Source organism: Cucumis sativus, chromosome 7 (assembly GCF_000004075.3).
Source record: "Cucumis sativus cultivar 9930 chromosome 7, Cucumber_9930_V3, whole genome shotgun sequence".
NCBI classification, from domain to species: Eukaryota; Viridiplantae; Streptophyta; class Magnoliopsida; order Cucurbitales; family Cucurbitaceae; genus Cucumis; species Cucumis sativus.
Window position 1 is genome coordinate 1,276,598 of NC_026661.2, and position 15,090 is coordinate 1,291,687.

Here is a 15,090-nt window from a genome sequence, read left to right on the forward strand (position 1 = left end):
TTTTGATTTCAAGGGTTAGAGAGAATCATCTATATATGGAGATTTCAAAGAGATTCAACATAAAGTCTAGAAGAAGTTATAGTGGTAGTTCAACTTATTCAAGCATACGTCCACTTTCGAAACAGCCGTGGTGGAGCAATTCATTCAATCTTCTTCAAGAATCAAGTATAGAGAGTTCTTTCATTCATTTTCTTTCTCTCGTACTAATTTCTCATATAAGGTTCACTCTTTTTACATCTTTATAAAGCAATTACAAAGCGGTGAAGTTAACAACTTCAACTTACTTTATTTATTGAAGGAATCAGAGTACGAGGAACAAAACTGAGATCCACTGTGATCTTCTATGAAAAATAAAATTCCCTTTTTTCAACAATTAGGTTAACTTATAAACTTAATAAAATCTTCTATTACTCTAATCGATTTAGAATTGAACTTAATAATTGTCCAATTAGTTTTTTTGAAAGTTAGACTCTTCACTTAGCTAACATAGTCATGATGTCAGTGCAATTCGAATGAATTAAATCTTGTATATACTTTTCATCCGATTAACTTTTAGTTTGTGGTTTAATTAATTTTTCTAATTAAATTGATTAGGATTATCAATTTAGAAATTATACAAAGAGAATTCAATGATTAAATGATATGAATAAGGGAAGATCTACCCAAGCTAAGCTTTTTTTCTAATTGGTTTACATCTTTAATTTCCTTGGTTTTATGCAATTTTAAAAACCCACCCAACATACCATATAAATCAAACTAAACACATATAATTTAAGTTTGAAAGCTAAATTATAGCTACGGACTCTTTTAAGCTTTTCTAAACCATACTTGAATATATTATTTACAATCCATCTCATTCATAAAAGATCTTAGTTAATTCTAAACTTGAGAGTCGTAATACCAATAGAACTATGTCTAGGTTGGCTCGGAGTTTTTTTGAATTAATTTCATTAAAGAATAGAGTATGTGTTGAATAATGTTGTTTATGTTATTATGATAAAATATTTTGAGAAACGAATGGGAATGGCGGGCTGATTACGTTTACTAAAAAAATGTAATTAAATACTTTATCGTAATTAAAAAGGAAAAAAGAGTGTAATGTACACTTTGTTTTTACTGACTATTAGAATTTATATATTTGTTGTAGTTGCCATTTTAGACTTCAAAATAATTTTAAAACTATTTGGTATTTAAGTGTCATGTGTTAATTAATTATTATATGGATCAACTTAAATTAACATCCAATTAGATGATCTCTCTTGTTTTTCCAACCTTCTTTTCTCTTTTTATTTAATTTAATTTGTTCTATGGTTTGAGAATATGAGGTAATTGATCATTTAAAAAATAGCCAAGTAATAAATTTGTTAAGAATATCATATTTTTTTAAATATATTTATAATACTACGAATAAATTAAATGATTAATGTAACACGTGGGGAGACTTATGGTTAAGAAAACAAAATGTAAATGCAATTCTTAAAACTTGATTTAATTAGTAACTAAATATATTATTACCCATGCATCAAATCTTTTACCATGTACTCGGAAGAAATTAAATTTTAATGACAAGTTTTTTGAAATTAGAATTAAAATTAAAATTCAAGTTTGATAATTAAAATTTTTGGTAAAATTTAAAACTAAAAATAAGATTTTATCCAAAATAATGGACTTAACTATGAACGATGGAGATAATTAAAAAAATATATATTTTTCTTTTTATAACATAACAAAATATATGTGAAAGGAAGATTCAAATATTTGATTAATACTTTGCTTTAAACCAATTAATTATATCTTTAAATTCGCTTCAAAGCAATTCCATCAAATATATATATTCCATCAAAATAATTCCTTTGAATCATTCCACAACCCCATAGTTTATAGTTTATTTGTGTTTTTAATTTGTTTAACAATATGATATAAACAAAGTAGAAATTTAGAACCAATCTAACATATTTGGACCAAAGAATAGAATGTTATATTTTTCATATCGTACATACTTTTGTTGATTTCTGTTCTTTTAAGAGACTTTGACTATTGCTTAATCAATATTTTTTCCCTTATTTCCTATGTAATTGAAATGGTTAGATAGAGTTGCATTTTTGCACATTTCTTAATATACATATGGAAGAGAATTCTATTATTGGACATTAACTTGAAACCATCATACACATTTTACACTATATGGACTATATGTAAATACAGATTCATCCACAAGGTTCTAATATTAAATTGTGCCCTAACCTGAAGTTCTCAATATGCCACTGCCTTTTAGGGCAATCATTCTGAATATTGACAATGCTTGAAATATTTTCAAATATAGACGTTTATTTGCATTTTGCTATACATGTAAACATGTAAATGAGTAAATGTAAGTGTAAATAAATTATTACAACTGTAGAATTATATGTCATAAATTGAAAATCAAACTTGAACATCAATTTTTTTTTCATTTTTAACAACTTTTCTTAAAGAAATTTAAAAATGTATCGTAATTGAATGAGAATAAGATTATATATAAGCCATTGTTTTTTTTTTTCATTCATGAGAGATATTGGAATTGGGAGAGGAGAGGAATAATTTTTGTTTTGACTTTGACTACGATCTCAGTCAAATATAATTGAAAGCAATGGTGGGATATTTTATTTTGGTAACAAATTTTGCAATTTATTAAAAAAAGATAGGGAGTATTTAGAATATGTTGGACTAAAATCAATTTATTTTTTTAATTAAATCATGAACACATGAGATATATAGGAGAGATAAATGATCGGTTTTAAAACTCATGGTTTAGAAGAAATCAAGATTTTTTTTAAAAAAAGAATATGATCGGTCAATAGTGCAGTTGGACATCTCTATTAAGTAAACACTTTCGTAGCACTCTTTTCATCGTCTTCTGAAAAGATATTCATCTACTGCATAAAGGAGAATTGAAACATGTAATGCTATAGCAAAGTTCAAATACACAATAGACTCAAATCAACCTTGATTACAAAATTAAGCATGAAGATGGATAGAAATATAAGCGGAGCAATAATATTTGAAAAGACAGTTCCTATGTGACCATAACAATAATTGCAAAGTAAATGTCTTTGCTAAGGGTGATAGAATTCTTGTGTAACACCAAAACAACAATTCTTATACTTAGTAGAATACGTTAAAGTAGTTAAAATGTTCGGATACACACCTAATTAATAATATTCTTATCTATTGGTTTCTTGTTAAAAAAAGAGAAGCCCATTTATCTCAATGTTTTAACAATCAACACTAACACTCAAACTTTTCAAGCAAAGCAATAGAACTCTTTTAAAAAGTTTGTCAATCTCAACAATGACTTAATGGATAAATGTAATACATGATCACTTACCAGTTCAAATATGAATGAATTTGATATATGCACCTCCCAAATTATTGAACTAACAAAAAATACTTCAAAATTCCTCTCAATTATCTCCAAATGCATATAATATGATATTCAATCTAATTGTTATGTAGTTTAAATTATAAATGTATGTAATTTAAAGAATGTATAAATATATATCGCACAAGTGAGTATGATTCAATAATGTTAATATGTTTGTTGCTAGAGGCCGGAGGTACATTGTGATACTAAACAAAAACGTGTATATAAATCACTGAATTTTAATGAGTTTGATTAAATAAGTTAATAATTATGATTAGTAAAAAGTTCAAATTCCTTCACAAAAAATCATATATCAGAACCCACAAATCATCACCGGCCGGTCATTTTCAGCTACCGGCGCTGCCGACGAAAACGAACTAGAATCACAACAGCATTTCACCGCTGGAACAACCGACAAAACCAGAGCTTGCTGGACTTCAATGTCAACATGTCGTCGGATCAAATACACGATATACTCCATAAACGCCGCCTCACACGGCAGCTTTATCGGTCCATCCGCAGGCAACCCAAACTCCTCCTCCGACATCTTCAACAACTCCTTTAAAACATAGTTTCCCAAATACCTTATGGGCAAAACGCACCGTTTTTGGTCCACCGTGTAGACTACAAAATGGCCTTTGTTCGCCACAGAGGAGGAGCTTCTTGTTCTTGGCAGTGAGATCCTCCGCCGCCCGTTCCCGGCCACGGCAACCATCTGCCACTTACGAGCTAGCTTAAGTAGGGTTCTTGGAGTTACCATGTTTCTTTTTTCTGGTTTGGGATGTTGCAATGAAAGAAAACTTTGGTGTCGATTTATACTTATACATTTGAATGAAAAGGTGATTTTTGTAGTGGGTACATGGCCATGTGAATGTTGGGGGAAAGGTGAAATGAAGGTGGGATGTTTTTAATTTTTGTTCTCAAAAATTGGGTTCAATTAATTTGGTGTATATCCATTTTTTCTTATTGAGGACAAAGTTGGGTCCATAGATTTTGTTTCACTACAAGAAATAGCAGCCACATGAGAGGAAGGAGATGGGATAATTTGATATTGGGGAGGGATGAATATATTTGAAATCTCTACCCATCAATTATTATTTCAAATCTTATATATGGGTAGTGACAATGACTTTAGATGATATCCTCCATTGTAATGTAATATCTATCTGCCTTTAAAAAGTGAGAATTTAATTGCACTTCTTCTTTAATTTATTGTCTCATCAATTCAAAGAATAGTGTTCACTATTCTTCTGTAGAAATGGAAAGAAGTAGTTCTACTAGACTTAGAATATTTGAGCTGTCGGCCGATAGGTCTTCAAATCTCAATGTGTATTTCTAGTTTTTTACTATTTGATGTATATAATAATCATAGAAGCTCTTCAAATTTGAATCAAAATAGTAGGACAGATGGAAGACGTATATAGAGGGGAGAATATTGTTTACATCATCTTAATTGTTTTGGCACTTGTATCCTTTGAAAAGTAATATTTTATCATGATATACAACTATTTAGATCAAGGTGTAGTTTGGTGGGAAGATGTTCATTATTTTATGAAATATCACAATTATCCTTATACTTACGGAGAGTGTAAGAGTGTCGAAGGTGAGGGATTTCATACTTAGGAGGAGCCTAAATGACCATTATCTATGAGCTATTTGAGTGTCACTGTAATTGTCGTTTATTTATAGATAAGTATATTGTTGTAATTGATTGACTTTATATATGGGCACACACTACGTACATACACCCTAAACGTAGGTGGTATTGCACCGAATTGGATTACACAGACTTCGTTTTCTGTTATGGTTTTTATTTTTCTACGTATGTTTGTGATGTCTTTAGAAATGTTGTAACAAGTTTTATTGTGTTAGACAACCTTCATTTTTTCATGAGAAATCAATGGTTTGATATAAAATTGAGAAGAAATATTAAGGTTTAGTTGTTGGGAAATTTGAGGCCATGATTCATGAGACTTGAATTTATTTTTACCTTACTCTTAGAGCGACGATAATTCAAAAGTGAATTTAATTCAATGACACAATTAACACAATCTCTCTAAACGTTTTAAAGTTGGTCCATCTTCCATGACCTAACAAAAGATACAAGGAAAATAAATGAGAGTAGAAGAAAAGATGAATGTATGACCATATTCTATTATGTTTGTTTATCCACATTTTCTCCAATATTTTCAAAAATCAAATCAAATTTTGAAAAGAAAAAGAGAAACTTGTTACTGTCAATTTGTTTTTTAAATTCAAAGGTAAAAATCAGAATTAATAATTGGAAAGTAACAAACATCAACTTCAAAATAAAAAATGAAACCATTATCTACCAACAGGAACTTTAATTTTTTTTTTCTTCCTTTTATCATTTTAAGTTTATGTCACATAAAATATAAAAAATAGGATTTGTTAGTTTTATTATCAATTTAATCCGGATCTTTTAAATAATATCAACTCCCTAATCATCTAAATTTCATCATTAAATTAAATGAGACCTTGAACATTTAATCACATCATATATATATATATATATATATAAAACCTTATTTATACCAGTGGTTTATTACAAAAGTAATGATTTATTTGTCCATGTCATGATCTAATAGTGATCTAATTAAATCTAATTTTTGTTTCTTTGTGTTACAAAAACCATTAGAACACAAAAAAAATCCTTGAAAAAAGAATCTAAGAGATTGAAGAGTTGGGCTCATTGAATGAGATGCTTTTTGCAAAAGCAAAGGAGTTTTCATTTGGAGCACACAATGTGCAAAAGGTCCACCAAAATAAAGCCAAATCAAACAACAAACTTGTGTGGTTTATATATTGTAATGCATATTTCTCCAAACCAACAACTCCTTACTAGAAACTAAAGTGGGGAATAGTAATTTATTATCCTAACTTTGTTTAGATAAATTATTTTAAATAACAAAATTTCAGAAAATATTTAAAAATTTAACAAAATATTAATAAACTTTAAGTGTCTATCATATAATACCGATAAACATTTATAGTAGTTTATTTTAATCATCTATATCGCAATTCATAGTAAATAAACTATAATATTTTATAAATATTTTGATTTATTGTGTTGTATTTAAAATTCATTACAAACTAAACCTCAATAAATTTCTTCAACTTTGAAATAAAATAAAGATTGGGATTATTGCTATAGTTTTTTAAATTAATAGTTGGCAATTATGTTCTTTTTTTATAAAAAATAGTTGTAACTAAACTAAACCTCAATAAATTTCTTCAACTCTGAAATAAAATAAAGATTGGGATTATTGCTATAGTTTTTTAAATTAATAGTTGGCAATTATGTTCTTTTTTTATAAAAAATAGTTGTAATATGAAGTTAATTTAGTATTAAATAAATTTAAGCTTTTCACTCTTTCAAATTGAATGTAATGTTGGACAATAAATAATAAATTAATTTATCTTAGATATAATAACTAAAATAAACCTACAATTAGTACTTGTATTTTTTTTACTATTATTTAGATACTTTCTAACAAAATTATTTTAAAAAGAAGTTTTTTAAATATAGAAAAATGTACATAAAAAAAATGTACAAAATGTAACAAAATAACTAAACTATGACACTTTACTATAATTTAAAAATTGTCTTTTAAAAGAATATTTAAAACTAAAATTTAATATTTTGTTGCTCTAAATTAATAAAAAATATTGAGAAAAATATTCTAATTTTTTAAAAAGAATGATGTTATGACTTGGAAAAGTTGATTGCATTCAACCTAGTTAAGGGAATAGATTTTTGTTACGTAAGAAAGATATAAAATTTTGTAAAATTTAAAATATAATTTTACGAGAATGTTAAAGTTGGTAGGGAACGAGTTTATTTCTAAACACATCTCTAATCACTTAAAATTGATTTAGTATTTAATTTTACACTTTTAGATGTAAATTTTATAAAATAAAAAAAGATATTTAAAATGACAAAAAATCATTTGAACAATTTAAAATCCGTCCAAACATAGGGATACGAGCCTGGGAAAAGGAAAGGTGATAGTTGCAAATTTTGTAGAGATATTAGAAGGAAAGACGATGACAAAGTTTAAGCTAATTAAGAAGCAAAAGAAAATTGTGTGGTTGACGTTAGAATGGGAAACATAAACAGTGAGAGGGTATCTTCCTTTTTGTCCTCCCTAAACCCTCATCCCACACCCAAACCCAAATCTCTACTTCTGTGTCCAATAACACTCCCTTCTTCATTTATTGTTTTTGTCATTTCTAATATATCTCAAACTTCATCATCCTCATTTTTTTTGCCATGAAATTCTTTAAAAAATCTAAAATTTAAATGAAAGCCATATAAACAATAGTGTCTTTTTCTAATAAATATTTCCAACTTATAGGATGTTAAAATTGCAACGCTTAACACATTTAAAATGAATGCAGCATTATTTATCTAAAGTTTGGATATATCTTTTTGGAGGGTATTAATTTTATTTATTATTCTTGTCAATTTCTGTATTTTGGGAAAACTATTTATGTGTGAAATATATATAACAAAACAAAACAAAGATTAAAAGGGTTTGAAACGTGGGGGAGGCAAAGGCATGTGCCACAGGTGGAGTCTGGTTGGTTTTAGCAAAGCATTAGCCATTAGAGAGGGGTGTGTGTGTGTGTGTGTGTGTGTAATGTGAAAATATTAATTTTTGAAATCATTCCCAAACAAGATAATATTAAATATCTCACTCTAAAATTATACTTCTTACAGTATATTACATCTCATACGTATATATCGCAATTAACTCACAATTATTTTTCAGTTTTGCTTCAAACAGTGACTATCACGTCCAATCTCTCGTTTATGGGGCGAAGAATCTAGTGAAATAATTAAGAATGAAGTCCAAACCCAACTTTTGGTCTAGTCCAAATCTCAATGATGGGTGGATTTTCAAATGGAGGGCCTTGTTTGTGAGAAAAAAATGAGGAACCAAATGCTGAACTTCCAAAGTTGAAGCTGATCTAAAGATGAAAAGTTCTGAATATTGAAACTGATCTTCTTCGGAGATTGAAGACCAAGAACCAAAAAAACTTCTCTTAATTTCTAGTGTTCTTGATAAGATAAGTGCGAAGTTGAAGCTCTAAGAAGACTTTAACTAAAATACAAAATTTCCTCCCATGTTTAAATTTAAGAAGACAACATTGGTAAGCCTTAAGAGCTGATCTCATACTAATCAATCACATGACATCAAATATAAAAATAAAAATTACATGACAATTTGATAGCAATCGTATTATATAGAAATTACATATCACAACAATATATCAATCAAATAGAAATAAGCTAGTAGTAATCATATGCCAATTAGATATACATAGTGAATTACTTAATATTTAATAAAAATCATGACAATTAGATAGAAAACAACACACTATTAAATATCAAATAGGAATCAAATAGTAATAAAATATAAATGATCACAAGCTAAATTAAAAGAAGGGCTGAAAATTAAATTGCAAAATATTTAGGTGATTTAAGTCAATGGAGAATTGTGTAATGATGCCTAATGGAATTTAAGTAAATTCTTAATGAGTGGGAATTTTGTAAAGTATCACCATCTTCATCATTAGGGACTTCAGATATAAAAAAGGAGTGGATGCAAAGAGTACTGTAGAGAGATAAAAACAAATTTATGTAGATTTCTGGATGAGATTTTGAAGTCACCATGGATATATTCGATTAGGCTTCAGGGGTAAGTTCCATGGCAGAGTCTTTGTTAACTGATTGAGATTTTCAATTTTGGCTTCATTTTCTACCCATTGTGGCATAATTAAGTTTTAGGGTAATTATAATTCTATTTTAGGAATAATAATTAAGGATATAATAATATTTTTAAAAAGTGTAAATATAGTAAAATTATCCATGATAGACTTCAACTTGTATTAATTGCTAGTAGATTTGTATGATCTATTAGTGATAGACCAATATTTACAATATGGTTTATCGGTGATAAACTTCTATCTTCTATCATTGATAGAATTTGACAAGTCTTGCTATATTTGCAATTTTTTAAAAATGTTGTTATATACTTAATTATTTTGCATCCAATGGCTAAATTTGCAACCATCCCTAAATTTTATCATAGGGATAGTTGCAAATTTAGCAATTAAATTCAAATTAATTAAGTATATAACACAATTTTAAAATATTTGCAAATATAGTAAAATTTGTCAAATTCTATCAATGATATAAGTCTATCACTGATAGACCATGTTACAAATATTAGTCTATCACTGATATACTATATCAAGTCTATCAGTGATAGTTTTGCTATATTTGCAATTTTTTTTAAATGTTGCTATATCCTTAATTATTATTGCTAAAATAGTCATCCATTGCAATTTTCCTTTATCATATCTAACTAAATTTAGGCCTAAATATAAAAATTTCAAACAGGTAAATGAGTCCAAATCCAAACCCAACAGTCAAATAAGCCCAAGCCCAAATCCAAACATACCAAACAAATGGGTCCAAACCCATATGATAAAAACCATGGAAACTCTCTCTAAATAGAGACCTTTCCATTCATTTTAAGGATTTTCGATCGAAGGAATAACTGAACCTTTAGAAAATTGAATACTTAAACTTCTAAAACCTTTCAAGTTGTGTAAAAACTCAAAGTCTTCATCAACTTCGAGATTAATATTTTTTGGAAGATTGAAGACTTGAAAGATTAAACTTTTTTGTATTTAAGAAGATCGAAACTTGCATTGATTTGCAACTACAACATTTTGAAGACTAAAGACCAAGAAGTTCTAAATTTAACTTGTATAAATGAGAAAGTATTAAATGAGTAAACATTTGATACACACGTGATATACTAAATATTTGATGATTGAGAAAAGAAAAATATATGTTTATTGTAAAAATAAAATCACAAAACGTGCACCATTATAATTCAAATTAAAATAATGTACACAAAAATCACAAACTAATATTGTTACAAGGCAACTATAATAATATAAGATTATAATAACTCACTTATTGCTATTGCTTCTTTAAAAGCGTTTCATATCTATTTTGCCATAAGGCTGATAAAATTTACAAAAAAAAAAAAAAATGTCACATTGTTGTATTTACGACTTTTAGACATATTTACTTAATTGCCATTAACTTAAAATCTTTTAATATTTTTATTTTTAACATTTATGTATATTAAATATGTGTACGAGGTTTATCAACTCTACATGAAGTCTATAAGATGTATCGAGTTTATCAAATATGTATACCAAATGTATCATTTGAGCAGGACTTGTTTTTAGTTTTGTCTTAAGTGCGAAACAGAAAAAGTATGTGACAACCTTGTAAATTCACCGACTATAATTTAGTCCGTTTAATTATTATTCGTTCTACAAACACACACTACCCCGTAACAAAATCTAACATTTCAAATCACACTCGTCCTTCACATTCTAATTTTTTTCTTCTTTCAAAGCTTCTCAATGCAGGTTGATGCTAAGATCCAAGAAGCATCCTATGAAATACTATATTTAATTTATACAAAAGGGGAGATAAAGGAGTCGGTGGGAACAAAGTATAATCTCTCTCCACGTGAAGAAACAATACACCAAACTCATTGGGAAACGATTATATCCAATGGGTCTTTATAAACAATCTTTGCCTCTTCTCCTCTTTTCGTAATCTCCTTGGCATTTGAAATGGCTTTGTTTGTTTGCCTTCTCCTTTTCTTCCTCACCTCATTTGCTAATGCTTGTGATCGTTGTGTTCACCAATCCAAAGCTGCCTATTACTCAAACGATTCACCACTTTCATGTACGTTGTTATATGTTACTGTCAAATCTTTATATTATCATTCTTCTCTCGTTTTGTTTCTACGTTTTCTTTTTCTTTTATATAATACTATATTGACTAGAGAATAATGTGTATTTGAGTTTTAGCTGGCGCTTGTGGTTATGGCTCTTTAGCTCTTGGCTTGTTTAACGGACACCTGGCTGCGGGCGTTCCTTCTCTTTACAAAGAAGGTGTTCGTTGTGGCGCATGCTATCAAGTAATATTAAATTGCAGTGTGTTTTTAATTCTTCTATAATTTAATGGGTTTCTTCTGATAGGGTGATTGTTATATATGAAACAAGTAATTAATGCATGCTAGCAATATTTTCTTGCATTATGTGGTGCACTTATTCATCCACTTCAAAATGCATTTTTTCTCTACAATTGTATGAATGCATCTAAGGGATTTTTAGTGGCGCATAATCCGACTATTTTCAATCTAACTTCACTCTTCAGATTTCATTTCTGTTCCATCTTCTATTACTCAAGTTTTGAAATTGTGATTATATCTCAGCTCTACAAAACAACTTTCTAAATGTTATTTTAATGATTTGGTGAAAAAAAAAATACAATGTTGTAGATAAGGTGTAAGGACAAGAAGGTTTGCAGCAGAAGAGGGACCAAAGTCATATTGACTGATCAAAATGTACAAACCAACAGAACTGATTTTGTTTTGAGTAAGAAAGCTTTCTCTGCCATGGCTCAGAAGGGCCATGACAAGACTATTTTGAGACATGGGACTCTGGACATTGAATACAAAAGGTTAGCCTTTACATTATGGTTCTTCCTTTTGTTTATATTGAATTCTAAGTACTGTACCTCACATTTGTTTCTTTAGTTTGTCGGTATTCAAAATTAACCTTATAAATAAAAAAATTGTCAAAAATAACAATTTCGACCAAATATTTACAAGTTCTAACAAAATTTCAAATTCAATCAATAATAAACATTTAACAAACATTGATATTAGTCGGTGACATAGGTTTTTATCATTCATATATCTAAATTTTTTGCTATAACTAGTAAATATTTTAATTTATTTTGCTATTATTAAAAGTCAAATTTATAAATATTACTTTTATTTTATGTTAACTAAAAAAATGTAGTTTTGTAAAAAATAATACCGAGAAAACTTAAAATCATCAATCTTTTTGTTTTATCGGTACAATTTTACCCAACATAAACCATGACTTTCTTTAAAGAAAAAAAATTAATTAAGATTTGAGAAATTTTGAAAAGTAATCTAATGTCTACAGAAATGCACCACGAAAACCCAAAACAATCAGACAATGGATAAGTTGAAAATCTTTAATATGTTAGTAAAATTTCGATGATCAACCTCTCCTAAAATGAATCAAGAAAAGATGTTTAAATGATTTTTAAATGTTGTCTCTTAACAATTAACAATTTTAATTTATCCCCTCGTACACAAAACTACAAATAAGTAAATATATATATATATATATATATATTGTTGTCTCTTAACAATTAACAATTTTAATTTATCCCCTCGTACACAAAACTACAAATAAGTAAATATATATATATATATATATATATATATATATATATATATATATATATATATATTTAATTCCCCTCATTCACAAAACTACAAATAAGTATATATATATATGTACATATTTATATGATGCACACATAGATAAGTATTCATGTTAGATATGTATGTAACTATGTAGATATAATTATACAGAAATAGAAATCTATATAGAGATCATTATATATATAGAGAGAGAAGTTTGTTTATATAATATGGGTGGAGCATGGTTTTTGCAGGATGCCTTGTGAATACAAAAAACAAAATTTGTCAGTAAGAATTGAAGAGTCAAGCAAAAAGCCTCATCACATGGCCCTCAAGTTCTTATTCCAAGGTGGGCAGACAGACATTGTTTTGGTTCATCTTCATCCGGTAAGTGTGCTGTCAAAACCCCAACCACACCTACAATATCAACTAGCTCCATTCATCAATTTTAAACTCTTTTTTTTTTTTTTTTATTCTTTTCAGAAACAACTGTTATTTTCAAAATTAAAAGTTAAACCAAAATATATACATTTAAAGTCACAAGTTTGAAATCTGATCCCCCATACAATTCTGTCTGTAGCTATGTGTGGATTAAATAAGCAAAATCAAGGCTACACATTATTATAACAATCTGAGACTTGAACTCAAACTTTTATGGACCAAACCATACACTAAATTGATGAATAATGTTGGTGTTAAAGGTGAATGGGGGAAGAACGGCGTTCATGAGCAGAAGACATGGGACGGCGGTGTGGGAAATCGACATGATGCCGGAAAAGGCAGTGATGTTTCAAATAAGAGTGATTTCGGGGTTCGACGGGATGTGGATTAGGGCGGAGCGGGTGGTACCGGCAGACTGGAAGCCAGGGATGATCTACGACCTTGGAGTTCAGACAGATGCCATTGCTAAAGGACAAGAGAGTTGTAAACAATGCGATGAAGGGCATTGGTGATTAATGCATAAAATAAAATAAAAGAAAACATTTGAGTTTTTCTTTTTAGTATGTTTTTGGTTATAATTAAACAAATCCTATAATAAAGATCTCTTAGGTACTCTTTTTTTCTTTTTAACTTTCTTTAGAATGGAGAAGTGTGGTGTTGTTAATTTGTTAGGTTTGTTTCAAAATTGTTTGAGTTCTAATAGATAAAGCTTAATTTTGAAATATCATGTTAACTTACAACTTTGTTTCTTCCAGAGTTCTTTCTCAATTTATGAATATATTTCTCTTCTTCTTGAGCATGAATCTAATATGCTTCACCCACCTACTCTATCACTACATTTCTATATAAATTTGATATCCACCTAAGTACTTAAATATATACCTTTTTTTCATTCACAATTTTTTTTAATATATCTACATGATATTCACTTTAATATTTTATCAATATTTTTATTGCTATGGCAACGTATTCTTGACGTTGACATTTAAAACTTCAATATGAATTTTGAAGATATAGGAACAAAAATCCAAGAACTAAGGATTAAATATGAATGTCGATATTGATATCAACATTTGAATATTTATGTACATCACCAAATTTATTTACATAAAAAATGGAGTTGTTTTTACTCCCAAAGTAAGTAATGCAAATTATTATTAATATTCTTATTCGTATGCACAAATATCATGTTAAAAAAATTATAGTATTTCTATTCATATTGAAGATATCTATGCAAATTTAATATCTATATTCAACCCTTTGATTATAAAATATATAAACAAAGATATCCACTGGTCAGACCGATATATTTTCATTTGTTTTAATTTAGTGAACAAATGGCACGTCAATATATTAAAAGAATTATAATTGTTAAGTTACAAAAGTTGCCCCTTAATTTAATTTTGTAGTCTATACGTAATAATTATCCATAAACTTTTAAAAGTTTTAAATATATCTCTAAATTTTAAAATAAGGTTTAAAAATATTTTTACCGTTAATATTGGATGAAAATCATTAAAGTTTTATTTCAAAAATACCTCTAAACTATTAGAAAGTTTATACATATTCTTGAACTTAAAAAAGTTTTAAAAAATTTACTATTCAAATTTTACACAAATTTTCTCACCAAACCAAAATCTTAAGTTTCGTAAAATTTAAATTTATTTGACTAATAGATCACAAATAAAATCAATTAGTGATTGTTGTGAATATAGTTAATAATCAAATAAAAAAAATTTAATTGGCTATTGACACAAGTGATAGTCTAATATATAAATCTATAATTAGTGTTAAGAACGTTTTATTTTAACTATAGTTCAAGTTTTAGTATATTTTATAAGGAAAAAATTTTTATTTTAGAATTTCATCAGATTTTGT

General features: G+C 27.8%; 2 protein-coding genes across 2 annotated transcripts; one reads left to right on the forward strand and one right to left on the reverse strand.

Annotated features, from left to right (window-relative positions):
• Positions 1-3,622: 3,622 nt before the first annotated feature.
• On the reverse strand, positions 3,623-4,360 carry LOC101211627 (auxin-responsive protein SAUR68). Its single transcript, XM_004144883.3, has one exon. The coding sequence runs from the start codon at positions 4,161-4,163 to the stop codon at positions 3,717-3,719; it is 447 nt and encodes a 148-aa protein (XP_004144931.3). The 5' UTR covers positions 4,164-4,360; the 3' UTR covers positions 3,623-3,716.
• A 6,480-nt stretch (positions 4,361-10,840) lies between these two features.
• On the forward strand, positions 10,841-13,961 carry LOC101221029 (expansin-like A3). The gene is made up of 5 exons (XM_011660317.2): positions 10,841-11,210; positions 11,336-11,445; positions 11,809-11,990; positions 13,026-13,158; positions 13,473-13,961. Exons 1-5 carry the CDS (start codon positions 11,096-11,098, stop codon positions 13,722-13,724), a joined length of 792 nt encoding a protein of 263 aa, XP_011658619.1. The 5' UTR covers positions 10,841-11,095; the 3' UTR covers positions 13,725-13,961.
• The last annotated feature ends 1,129 nt before the right edge of the window (positions 13,962-15,090 follow it).